This window comes from Cokeromyces recurvatus, assembly GCF_025118155.1.
Source record: "Cokeromyces recurvatus strain NRRL 2243 chromosome Unknown BX663scaffold_9, whole genome shotgun sequence".
Taxonomy (NCBI): domain Eukaryota; kingdom Fungi; phylum Mucoromycota; class Mucoromycetes; order Mucorales; family Mucoraceae; genus Cokeromyces; species Cokeromyces recurvatus.
In genome coordinates this window covers 75,729-97,160 of record NW_026251395.1, presented here as the reverse complement: position 1 = coordinate 97,160, position 21,432 = coordinate 75,729, and the positions used below count along the sequence as shown (strand labels likewise).

Sequence of the window (21,432 nt, the reverse complement as noted above, 5' to 3'; positions counted from 1 at the left end):
GAATAACCTCCAACTCAGTTATTGATGCAATCCATTCGCTTGCCATACCCCCCCTCCCGAATCCGCAACAAAAACTGACGCTAATAAGAAGAGAAAAGGGTAACAGTGGAAAGAAGAGAGCTGTAACTGGGGTCAATAACGACGAAGCTGTCCCGGAGAATGATGTCAGTCTAATTGATGTAGAAGCCAACACCAAAAGTCACAACAACTGCTAAATTTATCAAGTTCATCAATGAGCTCTTTAATATAATGTATGAAGACGAGAATTTAAAGGGTAGCTATTTAGTGGTGGATAACGCTAGCCATTCATAAATAGAAACCTCTGATTCAAAAAAATCGAAGCTAGAGGTTATAGAGTAATGTATCACTCCCCCCTCCTCTTACTCACCTAAGCTAAACCCTTTTGAGCAGTTCCAGTCTTTAGCGAAAAGAAAGATGAAGCGTCACCGCTTGATGAAAGAAGGAACTCTCTCTTCTAGAATTTGTGACATTTGTAATAATGTTCACTTTAGCGATCTTTATGGCCTTCGCCACCATTCCAAACGATAAATTGTAAAGTGCTATACTCGAACTCCTTTCTAAGCCTTTCATTGAATAAAATATTTACTACTTTAAACTTCAACTCTACAAAAGCGTTGCAAAACGTAAAGCACTACGTAATTCAGTTAAATACCGTATTATTAAGTGCAATGGTTTAAGCCTAGTATTATCTTTTCTTATTCTTATTCTTATTATTTTTTTTTTGTAACTGCCAATATCCACCAGCCTGACTGTACTTTTATGTGTTCTCTTATTCTTCTTTGCCAACGTTTCAAAATTGATCCCGACACTATTGCCTCTGCTACAGGTGATGTAGTAACTTTAATTCTATTCATTGTATCGATTTCTTTTTTTTTTCTTACAACATACAATGGATATAAATATATATATATATATAACTGGTTAAAGTATGTTCAGTCTATTTACGATAAGTATCATGTTGATTTTGATTCCGTGCTTTGGATAGATTATTTGGCGAAGTGTACATGTAAAAGATTTATTGTTTGTAGGTTGGACACCTATCATAGTTACAATGCTTATTTTAAGTTTAGCAGGAATCCTATTACAAGCTAATGTTGAACACTATAAAGGAGTAGTATTATTAATACCTGTTTTAACTGAGTTAGCAGGTTATCTTGATTCTATTTGTACACCTCATATGAGTATTTATCTTCTTCATACAGAAACAATTGAAAATTATCGAGTAATTGAATATATAATGTTAGCAAAGAATATTCCTGTTCAAATTGTACTTGAAGCTATTATTTGGGGGGAATCAATATAGGAGAATTAAATCACCATGTTTGGTTCTTTTTAACCTGCTTTATTGTATTCATTTCTTTATCATAATTAGACTTGGATTTGCCTTAAAATTGAAATGATGTTACTTTAGTATTTTGGAAGATGGATTATTATGTGACATCTTATTTGTAAGTAATCATTTTATCTATTTTATTCTAATAAACATAGAGGACAGCAATAATTGGTGTTCTAGGTACTCTATTTTTAGTTTCAAGTTTTAGGGCTTTAACTTTGACAATTGAATCTATTCAATCATAATATCAAATACATATATTTATATAAACAAATAGATGTATATGTGTATATATAAGGGGATATCTCCTATTACATAATACAACTGAATACCCCTTCCTTCCTCTTTCCTCTCTCCCCCACTACCCTTTAATTTTTTTTTTTTTGGGGATATCCCTCCGTGTAGATAGATTAAATTATCCTTTTTATTATTAGTATTATTATTAAAGTATATGCATATACATTTGAAAAAAAAAAAAAAGAAACGTATAATAAATTATACACTCAGTAAAGTACCAAGCGGGATATTATCATCATCATCATCATCGTCATCATCATTATTATAGGTTATGTTATTAGTTATAGAAGAAGCAGGAGAAACATGTAAATGATCTTCATTATCTGATATTAAAGTATATACAATTGTAGATGAAGCAAATGATTTTCTATGATTTCGTTTATTATAAAGTTGCTGTAAGGGTGATGACTTTGAAGAATACAGAGAACCTGGTCTATCAGGATTAAATGGAAATCGTTTTGAAGGTGGTAAATAACAGTTATCATGATGATTATATAATGACTTTTCTAATTTATCCCAAAAGTGTCTAATCTGTATAATAGCACCTAAATAGAGTCTCTTCTGTCTTTGTCGGAGGAGCTTTTGACATGTTATGCTATATAGAAATAAACTACTATTCTTCTGACTGATAATAGTAGTAGTAGTAGTAGTAGTAGTAATAGAAGAAGAAGAATTAACAAACATCCGTCCTTCTTCTTCTTCTTCTTCTTCTTTATAATAATTAACTCTAGATCGAATATCTGTTTCTCGAGTATTCCATTCTACTTGATGTTGTCCATTATTCTCTATTTTCCGTTTACATGGAATTTGATTATTTGGTGGTGTTATCCATAACTTTGCCCAATTAGTTAATTGTCTTAACAAACTACTCATATATGCATTATTATCTTCCATATCACACACATAACAAAGAAAATAAAAACAAAAAACAAAAAAAAAAAAAAGACACTTTATATATCAAAGCTGGAATGCAAAAAAAAAAAAAGTTATTTATGGATATTATCACTATTATTAAAAATATAAACATTTCCCTACACGTTTTTTCTTCTTTTTTCCCTTTAAAAATAGAAAATAGCATGATATAATGGATAAGGTAATACACATCAACAGTTAGCAGCCAATTAGATCATTGGACATAAAAATCCTTTTTTTTTTTTTTTTTTTCTTCCCCCCTCCCCGCTTGTACCTCCTCTCCTCCCCCCCATTATTGTGTGTTTTTTTTTTCTTTCTACTATTTAATAAAGATGTCAAAAGCTGCCAAAGCAACATTAACTGCATCTATTTTATTCTGTTGTGCATCTGTGTTTAGTGTTCATTATTTTCAAACTGAAGAAAAAGAAGTAATTTTTTTTTTTTTTTTTTTTTTTTTTAAAATAAAGTTAATTGATTTAATTGACATGAACTGTCAACAAGAATCTTAGAGCAGGTGTATTACGGGATGAAGAGAGAAGACAAAAGAAAGAGCAACAACAATTAAATATCAAAGAACTTAAGGAACAACATGAATTACATGAAGCTCTATTAAAAACTCAACAAGTGAGTAAACCTCCATCCAATGAATCAGTAGCTGATGAAAAAAAATAAATAAAATTGTAATAATAATAATAAAACAGATTCCATTTTAATTATTATTTAAAGTAAACATATACACATGTATATATTCATATAAAACGCAATTAAGCGCTATCGCCCTTTTGGAAGACATAAGTCAAATGACACTTGCCACAGTATTGACGATCCTTGTGCTTGGCCATGAAGACACCAGCACCACAAGTAGCGTTAGGACATTCACGGCGAAGACGAGTGATCTTACCAGACTCATCAACCTTATAGTACTTGAGAATAGCCAACTTGACCTTAGTACGCTTATGCTTGATCTTCTTGGGAGTGGTATAAGTCTTCTTCTTTCTCTTCTTACCACCACCCAATAATTCAGCATTCAAATTCAAGGTGTTGTTGTTGCCAATGCCATAAGCAGAAAGTTCACCATCAACAAGAGGCTTACCAGCAAAAGACAAAAGTTGAGCATCAACAGGTAAACCTTCACGTTCTTGAATCATGGACTTGAGATTGGCAACAGATGAGTTGGCAGTGACATCAAAGGTAAGTGTATTACCTTGAAGAGACTTGACAAAGACTTGCATTGTTTGATCAGATAACTCGATTATTTTTTCCAATTAAAAAAAAGACTAGTATGTAGTGCAGAAAAAAGAATCTATTACATGTGGAGGAATTTTTTTTTTTTATTTATTTAGTTGATCAAGATACTTCTTTATTTAATACATCCTTTTAAATCATTACAAACCTTCCTCACTATCTGTTAATTTAAAAATTTGGGAAAGACTAGACAAAAAGGCGCAAGAAAAAAAATTTTTTTATAGTATTTAGAAAATTTTTTCTTATTGGCTAAAAGGAAATAGTGACGTTACTCTATGATTAAACATTTTTTTTTTTTTATAATTTATAAAGCGACTTATGGGCACATAATATCTTCATTATATTGGATTGCCCAAGTCAGTTCAAATTATGTGAAAAAAAAAAATCTAAAAACCCTCTTATTGGACAAGAAGTAAAAAGGTGAAGGAAAGGAAGAAGAGAAGGTGAGAAAGAAAGGGGGAATATTGCTAACAAGTTTAAAGAGACAACCCGTTGAGTAATTTTCTGCCTGGATCAAGAAGTGGAGGGGGTGGTTTATCGTGCATTAAGTATTCCATTTCCCGTAGAATGATACACATAACTGGTCAGCAATAGACCCAGGCAGAAACATCCTGAGAATTTCGGTACTTATGCTGAGGGAGATGATTTAAAAGAAAGGAAAGCGGATCTACTATTAATCGTGGCAAGCATAAACGAGTGTGCATGTGCAAATATTCAGTGGCGTGTGACTGACTAAAGTATACATAAGGATGATATGGACAGGATTTAGGTACTCCTCCGGGTAACAAACCAAGACACCATCGAATGGTTCGACTACGCTCACTGTGTGTCATGGGTAACCAAAGTATCGGATCAATAATCAGATTGGGGCGGCAAGCGGAAAGCAAAACAGAACGTGCCCCGTCACATAGTTGTTGAAAACTCTCTTCAAGAAATTCTTGACGATGTTTTCGAAAGGAGCGTTGGTCTAACGGAATAGAGTTGGCGGCACAGAGTCTCCAGCATGGTGCGTGAATGAGTTTATACCATTGAGTGTTGAAGGTGGAGGCTTGAAGCTCAGGAAGTAATTTAGCGAGCAAAGTATCATCCAGTAAATCAATAGCACGGAAAACGAATTGAGATTGCAGAATAGACACCCTAACCTTCATTAATGGTTGGTTTACCATATGAAGCATCACCTTTACTAATGATCGACTAGAGCCACCAAATATCCGACTTATGCATGTGTTTTGACAAGATTTCAGGACGTTACTCTACAGAAGAATAAGAAATAAAATCGAGACAAAAAAGAATTAGTTTTCAGATGAATTGAGATTTATGTTTAGACTTTTTTACCTGTAATGATCTTAATCCCCAACTATCCAAATCTCCTCTATGGATATCAGTTTGCAATGAAAATCTTAACACTACGTCTCATAAGGATTTTAGTAGAAAACGAAGACAATTCCTACTTGACAGCTACCACTCAAAACTACAAGAAAAACATTCGAAACTTTTATCCCATTGCCGTGATAATCTGATTATCGACCCTATTCTTACGATACCAATGACAAGAAGTGAACGGTTTCGTTGCGTGCGATGACGACTTGGTTGGTTACCTCTTGGTAAACCTCAAGCCTGCCCCTTCCATCCAAATGAACTCTTCACACGCTCACATAGTTTTTCTTGTTTGCATGTGCATAACCGCCTTCAGATGCCCCAAATCTATTGAAGATCCACCCTCTTATCTCTTGAACCTACTAAGAAAGTGAGAAAATCAATTGATGCCTGGTTCATACGCTGGCCTTCTATATGTGCAATTCTGCTTGAGATGGACTATCTAGCTTCACTCCCAAATCCCTAAACCCTCTGACCATCATCTTCTTTCAATACAAAAACGAATTTCTGATAGTTAATTATCATCACTTATACATACACTTCAACATTTTCCCTTTTATCCCAAAAGGGTTTTTCTTACCTTTTTTTTCCATAGCGATCTGACCAGGGCAAAACAGCATATATAGATGCTATGTGCTCATTGGTCATTTTTAATTTTTTAAATAAAATTCTTCTTAATCGTAATATCAAAAAGTTCTTCTGTTGTTGTTGTAATCATTTTAAGTGGTGTTTAAAATTTGATAATCATGATTCTGTACCTTGATCACAAAAGAATCTATTCTAAATCATAACAACTCATGAAGCGATTTCTCTGCCAATCTAATTTTTTTTTATTCCTTCAGATGAAACATGTTAAATACTTTCCCAAATATATACATGTATATAAAGTAGATATCCTGAAGGCTTTATAAAGTGTCTAATAAACACAATATAGCAAAGCGATTGCTGTTACTGGCGTGGTCTTTATAAACAAAAATCACCATGTCTATAAAAATTCTTCTACTACTAAGGATGAAAGCAGAGAATAATCAAATGATGATTTACTTGTTCATGTTGTAACTATCAACTGAATAATATGCGTCTCAATAATACGAATATAACTTTATTAAGAGGAAATGTTCTTGATAAAGTTATTTTAAACAAACAAAAGATTTGATGGCAAATATATTAGCTTATTTAAAAAGTTTATTATTACCAAGTAACTCTGACATTGCTATTCTGATTACTGAAGCAGCTTCTACTACATTGAATCATGTAACATATTATTTTTCCTATATAGAAATGACGTATGCAAATTATTTTAAATCCAGTATAACTGTATTAAAAAAAAAAAATAAGGATGTGTTGTGGTGTATTTGAGTGAACTTGCTATATTAAATAATTTTATTGTTCTTTCTTTTTATTTTTTTTTCTAAAAAAAAATAAAATAAAATAAAAATTAGTACATGTGTATACAAAACGCGTAACTTTATTTTTCTTATTTGATATACACATATATTTTAAAGTAATTAAAATCCAAGTACTATATATATATATATAAATATATATAAAACGAAAGATGCCATCAGGTAAATAAAAAGACAAAAAGTCCATGTATTTTTAATAAATATAAACTTACAATGACTAGGAAATGAAGATAATGTATTGCATAAATCAGGACCTAAAAGAAAACGGTCAAGAAGTAGAAGTGGAGGATTAGACCCAAAAGACGATTTGAACTATGTTGATGACGAGAGTGATTTATCTTCCGGTGATGATACTTTTACTTTGAGTGATCTTGATGTTCATCCTTCTCATGATGAACATAACTCTAATCAACATCATACACCCTCAACAGGAAGAAAGAGAGGAAGGCCAAAAGCTTCATCAGCAAGAGAAGATAGACGTCATAGATCGACAACAATTTCATCAACAGGTGCTGCTCATGGAGGTGCATCGTCTGTTTCAGCTTCTTCACAAACATATGGTTCCCCTGCTACACCTTCTAATACTGGTTATGTTAGTGATATCGATGAAACCGGAGAAACTAAAATTGATAAATTTGGTAGATTAAAAGAAGGTATATAAATATGTATGTATAAAGAGAATAGATACTTAGTCATGATTTCCTTTTTTTTTATTAAAAAAAAAAAAAGGTCGTGAATATCGTGTTCCTACATTTACACTACCTACTCGAGATGAGACACTTTTTATGTTCTCAAAAGATCCAGCAGCATTATTAGGATTTCGTGATAGTTTTGTATTCTTGAAAAAGAATGTAAATTTAGTTAAAGTACATATTGATGCAGTAGAAAAGGGATATTTAGTAGATTCTAATATGCTACGATCTACTTTTCGTACAAGAGAGATTTCAGTTGTGACAGCACGCTCTGTATTTAAGCAGTTTGGACATCGTATTATCAAAAGAGGACGTAAAGGAAGGGATGATTATTATTATACAGATGAAGTCGATGATGGCGAAGAAGAACAATCAGATGAAGAGACATTTTCAGCAAGCTTTGGGAAAGATTTTTCAGAGAATAAGCCTACGCCTGCATCTGCTTTCCTTCCATCTAATACGAACACTACTAATATCAACACAACTACCACCACCAATAATAATAATACTAATAATAATAATGCAACCAATCATTTAGCTATGAATACAGTAGCAACACTTGATATCGGTAGAAATAATTTATCACACAAACCAACAGCACAAGACTCTTTTGAAAATGATTTAAATTGGATGCATAACGCAGCTGTTTCTACACGACAATTTAACACTTCCCTATTTAACTATCGTCGTACAAATCCAACTCAATATGATTTATTAACAAATGTTTATCAAATTCCTGTAAGTAGGCAAACGCTTATAGATCATTCTCTTCTTATCAATACCCAATCTCATAAATAAAAATAAAGAAAGAAAGAAAGAAAAAAAAACTATAAAGTAAATTTGTAAATATTTTTTATTACAAGCCCAAAGTTTTTCTAGTGTTTTCAGCTACAATTTGATTGTATTTTTCACGATCTGTTCTCCACATTTTCTATTCAAATCCATGTTTAAACAAAAATAAATGTTAATTTGTTGTAATTCACATGTAAAATGTTAACTTACGCAAGCATCAACATTAGCACCACTTTCATCATTAGGTTCTAATAGAAATTAAAAAATATATATATGTATATAAATATATATATATCAGTATATAGGTATACACATATACATATATTATGTTTATATCATTATTTGATCAAATGCTCACCTGCTAACATACTAACAACACTCAATAAAATTTTCTCGACACTTTGAACAGGGCTCCATCTTTCAGAACTGCTTTCATACATATTAGGATCATCTCCAGGAGGATGCAGGATTGAAATACAAACAGTGCCATCAGGATATACATTAGGGTGAAAGAAATCACAGGTAAATTTCATCGTAGGTGGGCTCAAAGGATAATCTTTTGGAAATGATAAAGTGGCTGGAAATAATCCTCCTTCAAATGGAGTATCTTCAGGACCACTTGACAAATCTTGTTAAAAACATACATACACACATGAATTTAAAGATTATTGAATTATTGAACTTACGAAATTAGAGCTTCCCATTCAAAAAAATTATTTTCATCAATGGGGCCTATTTATTAACAGATTAGAAGTTATATTCGTCATATTTCTTTATATTGAATATTATAAATATTTATATATATATCACCTGCAGCAATGCCTTCTGGAGGCTCCAAAATGAGTTCTATAATATAAACATAGATTTAATAACCAATTTTTATAAATCATAAAAGGAAAAAAAAAATAGTATTGGATACCTCTATATTCTTTCATAAGACGTTTTAAAGCTGTTGAGCCAGCATTTCTATTAGAATTCATTTTTTTTTTTTTTTGAATTTAATTTATAATTAAGGAAAGAAAAAAAAGGAATTCTGTATCAAGTTAAACCAAATTTAAATGACCTGAAAATTTATGTCAAATTTTGATATTATATAATCAGATTATATCAATTATTAGAATAAAAAAAAAAAAAAAGCAAGCAGCTGGTTTTAATGAGTGTTCTTTATAAAATGCATATTATTTGTGAACTACAAAATAATGCTTTATTCTATCATTTATTACTAGCCTAGTTAGTTTACTTTAATATCACATTAAAGTATAGGGACTAAAACCAAAATGTATTTTATAGTCTTTGCTCTATTTTGCACATTTATCTATCACTTATTTTGTATACAGTTTTTATTTTTTTTTTCTTTATAAATAAGAGCTCTATGATCCTATTACTACCTTAGATTTTAACAACATGATGAACAAACATTACCCACTTGTATCCTTTATATATATTTTAGTCCACCAGAAGAAGATTATTTCTGCTCACGTGTATTTTAATGAATACACAGTAGTTCTTTTAAAGAAAAACATATCACATAGTATGTTTATTTTTTTATCCACTCCTTAAAATACCTCACCTGAAATAAAAAATTCGTATAATTGGGGAAAAAAATGTGGGAGAAAGCTTTGTGCAAATTTCATAATGAAATTTCGTACACTTTAAGAAAACGAATTCATGCAGTCATTATCGTACAGTGAGGCTGATAAATGATTCACTGTTCTCGGGTCAATTGTGTATGTTTTACTGTTCTCGGATCCTTTTTTGTATGTGGTTTTCACTGTAGTCGTTGTGGTGGTAGGACTTGTATAATAAATAAAAAGGAGAAAGAAAAAAAAAACAAAAAAAAAAAGTATAGTTTGAGACTGTTTATTCAATGTAAAAAGAATGATATAAAGAATTATTTCACGTCTACACAACTGCTTGTATTTATACTAATGAATCCTGAATCAAAGAAATAAAAATAACCGTCAAAGAACATGAATCATGAAACATTGTTAGTATTCAGATATTCATCTTGCTGATTCAAAGTGCTGATCTATGGATTATATATTGGGTGTTATAATGATCTGATTTAAGATTTAAATTGTTTGATTTGAGTATAGGTTCCTAATGTCTTTTACATTTTTATTTTATTGGATCAAAGACGACTTGAATTCAATAAGGTTTGTAATATTTATTAGATGTTATATACAGTATAATATGATATGTTGTATGTCTTATTCTATGTTGGGGTTTATAGTTTATTCTGTAATATGTAATTCATCGTTTCTAATATTGCTTATGCTCATATCCAGAGCTTGCTCTATAACAAATACTATAAAAAGGTTCATATATACTATAACCCAAGCAATATAACAAAATAAATCATTTGCGGTTCCAATATAGTTTATTTATAATAATAATAGTAAATGTTAATAATAATAAAAGAAGATTTTTTTTTCCTGTTCATACATATATATTATAGACTATTCCATAATTCAATGATAAGGATTACAAAAAAAACGAAAGCAAGTCAAAGTAGTAGTAGTGGTAGTGGTAGTAGATAATACTGGCACTGTGTAGTGATTATTAACATTAGTAAGGATTTGTTGGTAGTAGCATTATAGCTGTAAGTATAAATAGAGGTGGTGGTATAAGTGGGGTGTTTATAGTAAATATAGCCCTATGTGTATCCTCTATTTCTGATGAAAGTAACACGGGTGTTTGGAGAGTGACTAGAATTCGCAGCATATTTAGCCCAAGCCTAGGCTGTGGAATCGAATCACTTCAAGGGTTCCCCACCAAATCAAATGAACCCTTAATTTTTTTATTTATTCTTATTTTTTGTACTACACCAGCGACTCCTTTTTTTTTTCTTTTTTCAAGCAGCAGCAGCAGCATGAGTAATGATGTTTTATGACTATATTCTACCAAGCAACGGTAGTAGGTACAGGAGGAACAGTAGTAAATATAAATTTGCTATTATTACCTGACACTATTATAGTTAGATTATATATTAGAAATAAATTCTTACACATGAATGTGTACTATGTACCTTGGTATCATTATGGTCCTCAAGACATAAAAAGATAATAGAGTGTCTAAAAAGCCTTAATTTAAGCACATACAGATACAAATCTATAATTGCTGTGTTTGATCATAATCAACCTCTCATGATATAATCACAAGTAAATGTAATGTACAGATTCATTTAATTGATTAGCAAGCTTCTCTAGCTAATAATATACATTATGTTATGGCTCACTTAAGAATAAAGACTTAAAAAGATCTACCAAAAATATTGTGATAACAATGAATATCTCTCTATAAACTAGTGTAAAGAAAAGTGTTCCTGATTACTTCAAAAAAGAAGATATTGACAAATATAACAATTCTGTCACTGTAACAGTAATAAATGCAAGGATATTTCTTTTCTAAGAATATTCAATATTTTTTCCTTTTACTTTATTTTACTGAAACGTTATCTAGATGTTGTATAATCAAAATGAATAATCTCAACTCTTCCTTTATCCAATTTTATATATTTAAAGTTCATACTTCGCCTCACAAAATATATATTTGTATATATATGATTATCATGTTATTAAAAATAGGCTGCGAAATTTATGTTATTTACTAATTTTTTCATGACTTGTTCGTTCGTTAAATATATTTTCTTTGTTATCAGATTTAAGAAGGCAGCTTAACTATAGTAAATAAAGACAAAATATATTATCATAAAAACATACTATTTACTCTATATTTTATTTTAATTGAAGATTTTTAGCACAATATTCAAAATTCAACAAAAGTTGATACTGGCCAAATCTTGATGAGTGATTATGATAGCCGCATATACATCAAGGTCAATAGTCATGCATCAACGAAACAAAATCTGATTTCAATGGTAAAGCAGTATCTTGTTCCTGAGAAAAAAATATATTCTAATCCATAGAACGGATTAGAAAATTTTGTTGAACGTAGGTATAGCAATACTTTTTTTTTTTTTTTTTTTTTTTTTTTTTTTTTTTTTAGGAAAAAATAGGCATCAACAGAACTAATTATTCTAATTAATATCTTCATTACAAAAAGAGATATTTATATTGTTCCTGAGCTAAAATGTAACAACAGTAGAGATTTGAAAAAAAGAAAGAAATTTTTGTTTGTTATAAAAATACATTTCCTCCTTTATATTTAGTATATCATTCTTCTTATCTTTCTTTTAGTTTTTATAAGATTCCTTTACAGTCATTGTAATCATTGGAATAGAACCGATTCATTTTAATGCACGTTAAATAAAATAAATAATGATTATTATATTACAGCAAATCTAAAGTTTCTTGACCATGATATGATCTGTATCTTCTTGTGAACCTAATATGAATGTATGGCATCCCACTTTATAGAAACCTTGACGTGTATAAAAGTTAATAGCTGAAGGATTATGCTCCCAAACACCTAACCACACCACATTGTTTGTTTGCCTAATTGACGGGCTTTTTCAAGACTTGATGTCATGAACTGACTTAGAATATCATGTTCCTTGATTAAACAAGTGGATCAAGGAATTCTACCTAGATTCCCCTGAAAAATTCTCTTGATCCACTTTATCAAATAATATTAAAACTTCTAACACTTTATTATCAACAACATACCTTATTCGGTCGTAACTAACACTTTTTTGATTCGAATCTTATCTTAGACTTCTTTAACAATTCTTATAAATACTCATCAATTTAAATTCATAAATAAAAATGATTGACTTTAGAACTATTGTTCCGTTTCATTGACTTTTTTTTTTTATCTTTTTATTATTTTCATTTTATAATATTTTTTATTTGATATTTTACAAGTAATATCACAGTTTTATCTATGATTTTAACAGTTAGGTATTCATATAAGAATATCTAAGATCAGGGAGGCATTAGAAAAATATTAGTTACGACAGAATAATCCTACTTAGTATTGTCAGTAGAGTGTACCAACTTCCTTAAGTTTATAAAACATGAAGAAGTATAATACATAAATAAGTTGAAGCCGCATTCCTTTATACTATTTGTCCATGTACTTTAAGTCTAAAATTTAATAAAGGAAGAGTAAGTGACTCTGACTATACCTATTTATTTCGATGGTCGTTGAATTCTTATAAAAAAAAATTGTTTGATGATATGAGATTATAGCAAATGCATGCATAAAAGGGAAATGTTTTTTTATTTTTATTTTTTTTTGAATACCACAACTCGGCAACTACACCTAAAAGTTTGGGTTTATAAACAAAAAAATTGAGGTAAATAAAACAACTTGATCGGAAAGGGTAGCGCCTTTCTGTTGGCCTAGCGGCGATCATGGAGAGATGAACTTTGTTAGCTGTAGATGGGAGTGATTAAATAATAAAATCGGGGTTAGTTCTGAGCTTTAATGATAACATGCTACCTTCCAGGATCCAATGTTCAACACCAGGCCTTCAATGGAGGTCGATAAAAAGATGTTGTTAAATCGCGGGGTAATTTCCTACCATGCAAGAGAGGAAAGCCCGCAGCATTGAGGGCATTCCTGGGAGTAACACGGCTGTAGTAGAAGCAAACAAGAACAGAATCTAATCCACCTCTACACTATAAAGGACTTCCTCTTCAATAATTTTTTTTTCTCATATAAAATAAAAAAAAATGAAAAAGAAAGGAGGATGGGCTCTAAAGTTAATACGTATTGTGTAGTACAATTGCTATAAAAAGTTACACGTTATTTATTTAGAACCACTGTCATACTTGTTACGGTTACAGAATACTTGTAAATTATAATATGTAACAGTAAGGAAATTAGTTTGGTTATACACAAAGACTTGAAATAGAAGAAATATTATGTAAAGAATTGACAAATGAAGAAGATGTTGTTAAATGTAACAAATTAAAAAACAACAACAACAATATAAAATAAATAGCAAATTTTTAATGATGAGGACACAAAGAAGGATTGATAGCGCAAAAAATAGTATGAAACTGATGGCAGACTTGTTATAGCTGATACATCAAATAAGCTATCCAACATTAAAAATAACTACTTTAATAATAAGGAAGGATATTAAGGGTACTGACTTAGTGGCCAAAGTTGATAAAAATGATAGAAGATATATGAATCCTTTTAACATTGGTAGTTGGGTAAGAAATGTAGAGAGCTGAAAAACCTTTAGAAGTTGTGACAATGATCAAACAGGCAAATTTGTGAATTCTACGATAAATATTTAATACCAAACCTTGGTCATACAAGACAAAGAATCTATGGATCAAGGCTATATATCGTTAAAATGAAAGTTATGGGCATATTTTAAGTTACAAAAAAAAATGCAATTTTGATTTTTGATTAAGTTTTAAATAAAATATTTATTATTCAATCTGAGTATATGTTCCTGATATTTTTTATATTTTATTTTATTGAATCAAAGACGACTTGAATTCAATAAGGTTTATATTATTTATAGGATATTATATACAGTATAATATGATAATTCAGCCAAATCAAAAGACCAATGGTCGCCCAATATATTAACTATATATGGGACGTAATTCATGGAAACCGCACTTTACAATATTATGTTTTTGGCAAGTTTTACAAGATTTTACTAAATTGACAGCATCTTCTAATAAATGCGGCCAATGTAAGCCATCGTTATGAATAGCCTTTACTATACTTTCGGCATCAAAATGTTCGAATACGTGAGCTTTTGTTAAAATAGCTCTTCTTTCATTCTCTGGTGGTGTCATGCAATCTCCATTCTTATACTCTGTATAATTTATTTTAAATTTCTCGTTTTGCTTTTTGATTTTTCTAATTTTTTTAAATATCTATCCATTTTATTTTATTGGACTTATCAAGGATCATATTCTCCCCAATTTTTTCCATAGGAGGGGATAAACGACTTAGTCGATCCGCCAGAACATTATCTATGCCTGATGTTATAACTGTAGTCATCTTTTATAACTAAGTTAATAGAAACAGACCATCATTTATTTAAATAATAAAGAGAGCTTTATTGAATTGAATGAGAGATTGATAAAGCTGCTGAATGATGATTGGAGTACGTTTCCACATGTTTGTTTTTCATGTGCTGCATTACTATCAGGAATGGTTATTACCAATCACAACAATGCTATCATTGTCAATTGCAATGAAGTGTACGGCAGAACAAAGCTTGTAGATGAACATCATAAAGACTTTATAATCAAAAAAAGACATTGTACCAACGTCATCACTCCCCCCACACCTCCACAAAGCTGTAGATATGATAACGTTTGAATTATCAGCATTGATGATAATAATGACCATAAACTAATACTTGGAACGAAGTCCTTTAATTCATTGACAACATCTAGCTTGAGAATAGATACTCTTGAAAAGTCTAATATTGGGCCGACAACAAGCAGTTTTGGTAACACTTTGGACCCTACAATAGTCAAAATTTTTATCAACCGTCAATCCTGACAGACAGCCGAAAAATTATATTTGAAACAATCAAATCGCTATATTCACAACTATGATAGCCTTTATCAGTTAAGGCAGCTCCAAACGAAGTTTGACCAACTTTCAACATACATTAGATGTCGAGCGTCAAGTGTTCAAACAGACAACCATATACCATATTCACTTTTGCAAACTGTGATAATACAAAGAGTTTTTCAGACGGTCGGGTAATGTCTCTGGTTTTTCGTGAAATAGCACTTAGCATCGTTCGACAACAAGATAATGGAGTTGCTGATGATGTCATTGTTGGATCTTTAGAAAAAACATTTTTAGAAATGATGGTCAAGCCAAAACAGTTATTAAATCAATGAATGAATTGTACGAACATAATGCTTCGTCAATACAAATCATTGGAAACTATCAGTTGAACAGTCATTTAGAAAAATTGGCAGGATTGCTCTGTCCAGATCTTTGTCGTGTTAATAGCTATGTCTCTGACGCTATTATCCAAGCTTTCCCTTCAGATTAGAAATGTCATCACACCTATCCTAAACAATTGTGTAGACTTGCATTTTTATAACTTCTATTATTGTTTATATTAAACCCTCATTTCTATACATCAAAGCAACTTCTTAAACGTATAACCCTCAAATCTAACCAACGACACAAAATTGTTTTTTTTTTTGTTGAGGTATTCTTGAGTCTTACCCTGAGATGAGTGTATGATGGTACCAAATCTGGAAAAAAACACGCCTCAAAGAAACAACGAAATTATATAGACAATTGATTGCCAAACACAAAGGCTTATATTGTTAAAAAATGCCCACTATATTTCACCTAAACTAGCATATGCGCAGCAAATTGCTTTGTACGAATGTACGAAAGTTGAAACCGCCTATTACAATAATATCAAAGCCCATTTTAGAGATAGGCTCCACGAATTGCTAAACAAACTTTGCAAAAAGAAAGAAAAATCAAATGCTCTTCAAGAAAGAATGATGACAGAAGGACATAGCACAAAAGCCATACAAGCAGTTGCCCGTAAAGAGGTCTTTACTCCCTGCACCCAAGTAAAACTTGGTGTGGCGAAAAAAAGAAATGCCCGATTCTCATATTTTGGATGAAAAGTCAATATCAGAAATAGAAATTCTATTCTCCATGTATCCTACAGACTACAGATTCCATAAAGAGTCAATATTCTATGATGTACTGGCTTAACCAGTACATCACTTCAAGGTTTTTTTTATAGACTTGCACAACTTGTTGAATCAGAGAAGTTAAAAGAATTCATTTGCTTTCCTATACAAACCACGTTTATTCCCCCATATATGACAGTGGATAGTAAGATTGTTAACTTCCATATTCTCAAAAACAAGAAGCCTGCGAAGGATAAAATTAAAACCTGGGCTCAAGTAACTGATTTGAAAAAAAAAAAGGCTTTTAAAGAACAAGGATTAAATAAGTCTCTTCATTTTGAAGGAATTTTGGAGACTGATGGAAATGGTGTTTCTATTCTAAAGCAAAATACTGCTACAACTAGGAAGAAAAAGCTAACAGAAGATAGCCCTGGAACTTCAAAAAAGGAAGGTGGAACAAGAAGTGACAATGATGCCCAGTAAATTGAAACATTAACATAAGCAGAGCTGGCAAGCGCGAATGGAAGATGCGTTTTGATTGATCCTGAAAGACGTGATATTTTATACTGTATGAAAGAAACCAGTGTGGTCAAGCACAAGGAAGTTCTTGTTTTTACAAAAAATGACAGATCAAGAAGATCAAGACACTTTAGAACTTTACAAAAGTCAACTAAACCATCCATGGTTGAATCCGCTGAAGCTCTTCTTTCCAAAACACCGTCATCCACTGTAGATGTATTCAAATTTGTAGATTACATTAAGACAAGATCATCGGTGAAAAAAGTATTAAACCAATACTATGGAAATGAAACAAAATCATCCAAAGATCTTTACTTCCCCGGCTCCCTGTTTGACTTTTGTGTGGATGAGAAAAGCAAGTTGTATTTTAGACATTTATTCGTCTTAAATATTCAAGACATCGTTTCCTCTCCTGACACTCGAACGCAATCTCAACTGTACCATACGTACTTGCAGCTAATTTTGCAGCAACAACATATCTCAGAAAGATTGTACGATGGAGTCCAAAATACGGTGCTTGAACTTGCAGAGAAGATGATCGTGGATGAAGAAGTCAAACTAAAACAACATATCGGGGGAATTGTTGGAGAAACTTCAAGTTTTGCCATTCCGAAAGCTGAAGTGTTCATCCAAAATTTTCTGTGATCAAAATGACCAGATGTTAGTGAAGAGGTTGAAAAAGAAGTTTGGTCATGATGCAATTCTTGTTATTGGTAATTGGTCGGCTTCAAACTCAAAATATCACGAGCCAACCAGGAACAAAGATCTCATTCGAATGCTGAAGAAAAACGGCTTCCAAGTATTTAATATTGACGAATATAAAACTTCTTCATGCTGCCCAACCTGTGAAAGTTCATTAGAAACGTTTAAAACAGTCGCCAACCCTCGCCTCCATAAGAGAGCAGCCAAAATGCCAACTGTAAAATGTCATGGCTTATTGAGGTAAAGTAGCAATATGAATTGTATTAATACGACAGAGAATAATACTAATTATTGAACTATTAGATGTAAAAATCGTAACTGCCTGTTGGCCAACCTTGAACAAGTTAAGGAAATTCCACGAAAGCTGTGGAATCGAGATGTGGCAGCTGTTTTAAACTTTCGAAAGGTCTTGATGAGCTTGAGAGAGACAGGTAAATGCCCTGATGTTTTTAGCAGAAAAGAAGCATCAAAACCAGAGTGAAGGAAACAATAGCAAATCTCCACCAAAGTTATCGCTTTGGTTATTTAATGCAGGTATGTTGCTCTGAGCTTACTTAAAAATATTGGTAAACTAATCATTTTTTGGTTTTTCGCCAATACTTTTTTTAATAAGCACTAAATTATTTTGCTATTATCACCATTCAAATTCCTAAATTAACCAATATTTCGCATCTTTGCTGTATTTTGTTGTATTATGGACATTTGTATTACAGGTAAAAAATAAATTATCGGATTATGTAAGTAAGTCATAAATTGCTTATCGAAGCCTAGTCCTTAATAATCATGGGCATTACGTATGTCTGTAATGTGTAACAAAGAAATACCTGACTGTACACACAAAATTTGCATTCACTTGGTTGCTGGTAATTTGATTTTTTTTCAATTCACTTAGTTAACAAGACAAAGAATTTTTTTTTTTACATGACAGATTTGACCACTTATAAAGTGACTTTCAACACGACAAACAAGTATTTAAAGTACTTTTGTAATAAAGCTGCCTCAGACTGGACATTTAAAAAATATAAAAATTATTTCAGTGACAAAGATCATGAAAAAATTAGGAAAGTTTTTGTGAAAAACTTACAAACTGTTAAAGATGATTCGAAGAACATTCCTCCTATCGTCAATCAACACATCAATCGATTAATGGAGCCATTCAATTCTACTTCAAATGCACCTACTGCATCTACTGACTCTGCTTTAAGTATACCTAGTTCTTCTACTATTAACAATATTACGGTATTTAAATCTTTGTTTATAATATCACATACTATATTTACTCACTTTAGCATTTTATTTTTAGGTGAAAGGCAACTATTACGATTAAGAAGAATTTTATTTAAAAAATTAAAAATGACCAATGAGCACATAGCATCTATATATGCTGTTTTGCCCTGGTCAGATCGCTATGGAAAAAAAAGGTAAGAAAAACCCTTTTGGGATAAAAGGGAAAATGTTGAAGTGTATGTATAAGTGATGATAATTAACTATCAGAAATTCGTTTTTGTATTGAAAGAAGATGATGGTCAGAGGGTTTAGGGATTTGGGAGTGAAGCTAGATAGTCCATCTCAAGCAGAATTGCACATATAGAAGGCCAGCGTATGAACCAGGCATCAATTGATTTTCTCACTTTCTTAGTAGGTTCAAGAGATAAGAGGGTGGATCTTCAATAGATTTGGGGCATCTGAAGGCGGTTATGCACATGCAAACAAGAAAAACTATGTGAGCGTGTGAAGAGTTCATTTGGATGGAAGGGGCAGGCTTGAGGTTTACCAAGAGGTAACCAACCAAGTCGTCATCGCACGCAACGAAACCGTTCACTTCTTGTCATTGGTATCGTAAGAATAGGGTCGATAATCAGATTATCACGGCAATGGGATAAAAGTTTCGAATGTTTTTCTTGTAGTTTTGAGTGGTAGCTGTCAAGTAGGAATTGTCTTCGTTTTCTACTAAAATCCTTATGAGACGTAGTGTTAAGATTTTCATTGCAAACTGATATCCATAGAGGAGATTTGGATGGTTGGGACTTGTTGATTCCTGGCGATACATTGTTTGCGGCACCACAAAGTAAACAACATTTATTTGCTTTCATCCAATGGTATCAGCCATCAGATAAAGAATTTGGCTCTTTTGATATGCATAATATCAAAGTTTGGAAAGAAACATTTGAGCCAATTAATGCTTTGTCTATATTGCCAATACCATTTTGATTAAAGGCAACTATTACAACGTAAGTATCTAAATTTAAAGTCATTCCTTATTATTTGAATGACTTACTCATAAATGTTATAGGCTGGCAGAGATATAATCATAAATGAAACAGTAGAGAGACAGATAAAGAAGCAAAAGGTAAACTGATAGTAAACGACATTCATTAACTATTATAAACTTGTTATTTTGTATTAGACCAACCATGAGGACAAATTAAAAGAGATTGAAGACGTCGAGTTTAGACAGAAGTGGGTTGGGTTTTTGGCCGATGCCGAACAAAGCAAAAACTTTCATCGTTATAGGTAAAATAAAATAATAATTCATTCAAAAGACTATTGTTAATCTTGATTATAGTCCGGAGAAGAACGGTGTAACTCGTTTGGGTGCAAAGCTATCACCCCATCCCGATGCAAATAAAGATCTATACCGACATTTGAAAAAGCAGCTAAAACCACATAAAGCAAGTGATGTCTGGGTTGAAATGGAGGATTACATCGGTAGTATAATTGTAGCAGTAAATATTCTTGATATTCAAGTTTTTGTGTGAAATTTCAAGCATTTAAGTATGTTATTGTTTATTATTCTTAGGCTGATATCGATAAGTTGGAAGAAAAGATTGATAGCAAAGAAATCATAAAAGGTCAAGAAGAAATATGCCAATTTACCAAGGATATTCTTAAAGTCATGTAAGTAAAATACCATCAAAATCATTCAAATAATAATTTTTTTTTATTATCTGGATTAGGGCCAAATCCTATATGAAAAGGCCCTCCTTGTCACACTCAGAAATTGTATATAATACAAACATGGTCTTTCCTTGTTTGCAGGCAATAGCCACTATGATGAAGAAGAGTGAATACATGCCATATTTCGTTCCTGGCGAAGAAGAACTTGTTGCTATGACGGTACAGTTGAAGGAAATGGGATATAAAGAAGACAAGCGAAAGATTTACAGGGCTGACGGTGTTTTGCGTTTAGCAAAATTCAGCGATTTGGAAGTCCTTGTTCTTGAAACAGCAGGTGCTTTTGGGTATAATGACAAGGCCAAGATAGCATTTGATAATTCGAAGGGAATGTTTGCATTGTTAGCGATGTTAAAAACAGTAGCTGACACATTCAAATACGCTTCTGCTGACGAGTTCAGAAAATTGAAACTTTACCTCGTTCAGCCTAGTGGTAAGCAATAGAAGGAACTTTTTATTTATTTTTACTAATGAAATTATTTTATATAATATAGACACATGTTTCCGATTATGGTCAATGAATTATTCCAAAAACGGATTATATGACTTTGTTCGCGAGGAAAAAATTATGTTGAGCGAGAACTTTGAAGATAGGGATGAACATTCGGTATCCCTTG

General features: G+C 31.6%; 13 protein-coding genes across 13 annotated transcripts; 8 read left to right on the top strand and 5 right to left on the bottom strand.

Moving 5' to 3' along the window:
- Positions 1 to 847: 847 nt before the first annotated feature.
- BX663DRAFT_505333 (uncharacterized protein) lies at positions 848 to 1,439 on the top strand. Its single transcript, XM_051527048.1, has one exon. The coding sequence runs from the start codon at positions 1,073 to 1,075 to the stop codon at positions 1,322 to 1,324; it is 252 nt and encodes an 83-aa protein (XP_051383806.1). The 5' UTR covers positions 848 to 1,072; the 3' UTR covers positions 1,325 to 1,439.
- On the bottom strand, positions 1,423 to 2,590 carry BX663DRAFT_505331 (uncharacterized protein). The gene has a single exon (XM_051527047.1). The coding sequence runs from the start codon at positions 2,543 to 2,545 to the stop codon at positions 1,850 to 1,852; it is 696 nt and encodes a 231-aa protein (XP_051383805.1). The 5' UTR covers positions 2,546 to 2,590; the 3' UTR covers positions 1,423 to 1,849.
- A 246-nt stretch (positions 2,591 to 2,836) lies between these two features.
- BX663DRAFT_505330 (uncharacterized protein) lies at positions 2,837 to 3,282 on the top strand. Its single transcript, XM_051527046.1, has 2 exons — positions 2,837 to 2,991; positions 3,065 to 3,282. The coding sequence occupies exons 1-2, from the start codon at positions 2,896 to 2,898 to the stop codon at positions 3,233 to 3,235; spliced, it is 267 nt and encodes an 88-aa protein (XP_051383804.1). The 5' UTR covers positions 2,837 to 2,895; the 3' UTR covers positions 3,236 to 3,282.
- A 45-nt stretch (positions 3,283 to 3,327) lies between these two features.
- BX663DRAFT_560185 (ribosomal protein S27a-domain-containing protein) lies at positions 3,328 to 3,994 on the bottom strand (the record flags this gene model as incomplete). The annotated part of the gene is made up of 2 exons (XM_051531885.1): positions 3,957 to 3,994; positions 3,328 to 3,866 (listed from the first exon to the last, which is right to left on the bottom strand). The coding sequence occupies exon 2, from the start codon at positions 3,793 to 3,795 to the stop codon at positions 3,328 to 3,330; it is 468 nt and encodes a 155-aa protein (XP_051383803.1). The 5' UTR covers positions 3,796 to 3,866; positions 3,957 to 3,994.
- Positions 3,995 to 4,392: 398 nt separating this feature from the next.
- Positions 4,393 to 5,438, bottom strand: BX663DRAFT_485326 (uncharacterized protein; the record flags this gene model as incomplete). The annotated part of the gene is made up of 3 exons (XM_051524605.1): positions 4,393 to 5,061; positions 5,144 to 5,180; positions 5,407 to 5,438. The coding sequence occupies 3 exons, from the start codon at positions 5,436 to 5,438 to the stop codon at positions 4,393 to 4,395; spliced, it is 738 nt and encodes a 245-aa protein (XP_051383802.1).
- Positions 5,439 to 6,598: 1,160 nt separating this feature from the next.
- On the top strand, positions 6,599 to 8,100 carry BX663DRAFT_470759 (chromatin remodelling complex Rsc7/Swp82 subunit-domain-containing protein). The gene is made up of 3 exons (XM_051524134.1): positions 6,599 to 6,753; positions 6,813 to 7,244; positions 7,321 to 8,100. The coding sequence occupies exons 1-3, from the start codon at positions 6,744 to 6,746 to the stop codon at positions 8,079 to 8,081; spliced, it is 1,203 nt and encodes a 400-aa protein (XP_051383801.1). The 5' UTR covers positions 6,599 to 6,743; the 3' UTR covers positions 8,082 to 8,100.
- Positions 8,101 to 8,118: 18 nt separating this feature from the next.
- BX663DRAFT_505319 (ubiquitin-conjugating enzyme E2) lies at positions 8,119 to 9,094 on the bottom strand. Its single transcript, XM_051527045.1, has 6 exons — positions 8,995 to 9,094; positions 8,886 to 8,921; positions 8,762 to 8,807; positions 8,434 to 8,693; positions 8,286 to 8,323; positions 8,119 to 8,214 (listed from the first exon to the last, which is right to left on the bottom strand). The coding sequence occupies exons 1-6, from the start codon at positions 9,053 to 9,055 to the stop codon at positions 8,140 to 8,142; spliced, it is 516 nt and encodes a 171-aa protein (XP_051383800.1). The 5' UTR covers positions 9,056 to 9,094; the 3' UTR covers positions 8,119 to 8,139.
- Positions 9,095 to 15,640: 6,546 nt separating this feature from the next.
- Positions 15,641 to 16,032, top strand: BX663DRAFT_485323 (uncharacterized protein; the record flags this gene model as incomplete). The annotated part of the gene is made up of 2 exons (XM_051524604.1): positions 15,641 to 15,844; positions 15,928 to 16,032. The coding sequence occupies 2 exons, from the start codon at positions 15,641 to 15,643 to the stop codon at positions 16,030 to 16,032; spliced, it is 309 nt and encodes a 102-aa protein (XP_051383799.1).
- A 799-nt stretch (positions 16,033 to 16,831) lies between these two features.
- Positions 16,832 to 18,341, top strand: BX663DRAFT_530526 (uncharacterized protein; the record flags this gene model as incomplete). Its single annotated transcript, XM_051530322.1, has 4 exons — positions 16,832 to 17,118; positions 17,155 to 17,498; positions 17,758 to 18,077; positions 18,210 to 18,341. The coding sequence occupies 4 exons, from the start codon at positions 16,832 to 16,834 to the stop codon at positions 18,339 to 18,341; spliced, it is 1,083 nt and encodes a 360-aa protein (XP_051383798.1).
- A 390-nt stretch (positions 18,342 to 18,731) lies between these two features.
- Positions 18,732 to 19,281, top strand: BX663DRAFT_505306 (uncharacterized protein). Its single transcript, XM_051527044.1, has 2 exons — positions 18,732 to 19,099; positions 19,164 to 19,281. The coding sequence occupies exons 1-2, from the start codon at positions 18,782 to 18,784 to the stop codon at positions 19,185 to 19,187; spliced, it is 342 nt and encodes a 113-aa protein (XP_051383797.1). The 5' UTR covers positions 18,732 to 18,781; the 3' UTR covers positions 19,188 to 19,281.
- Positions 19,282 to 19,656: 375 nt separating this feature from the next.
- Positions 19,657 to 19,878, bottom strand: BX663DRAFT_424037 (uncharacterized protein; the record flags this gene model as incomplete). The annotated part of the gene is made up of 1 exon (XM_051522429.1): positions 19,657 to 19,878. A coding segment is annotated over one exon (222 nt), but the record flags the coding sequence as incomplete, so codon positions are not given.
- A 287-nt stretch (positions 19,879 to 20,165) lies between these two features.
- Positions 20,166 to 20,493, top strand: BX663DRAFT_424005 (uncharacterized protein; the record flags this gene model as incomplete). Its single annotated transcript, XM_051522428.1, has 3 exons — positions 20,166 to 20,210; positions 20,268 to 20,374; positions 20,427 to 20,493. Coding segments are annotated over 3 exons (219 nt in total), but the record flags the coding sequence as incomplete, so codon positions are not given.
- Positions 20,494 to 20,553: 60 nt separating this feature from the next.
- Positions 20,554 to 21,259, top strand: BX663DRAFT_530525 (uncharacterized protein; the record flags this gene model as incomplete). The annotated part of the gene is made up of 3 exons (XM_051530321.1): positions 20,554 to 20,586; positions 20,661 to 20,758; positions 20,818 to 21,259. The coding sequence occupies 3 exons, from the start codon at positions 20,554 to 20,556 to the stop codon at positions 21,257 to 21,259; spliced, it is 573 nt and encodes a 190-aa protein (XP_051383794.1).
- Between the last annotated feature and the right edge of the window lie 173 nt (positions 21,260 to 21,432).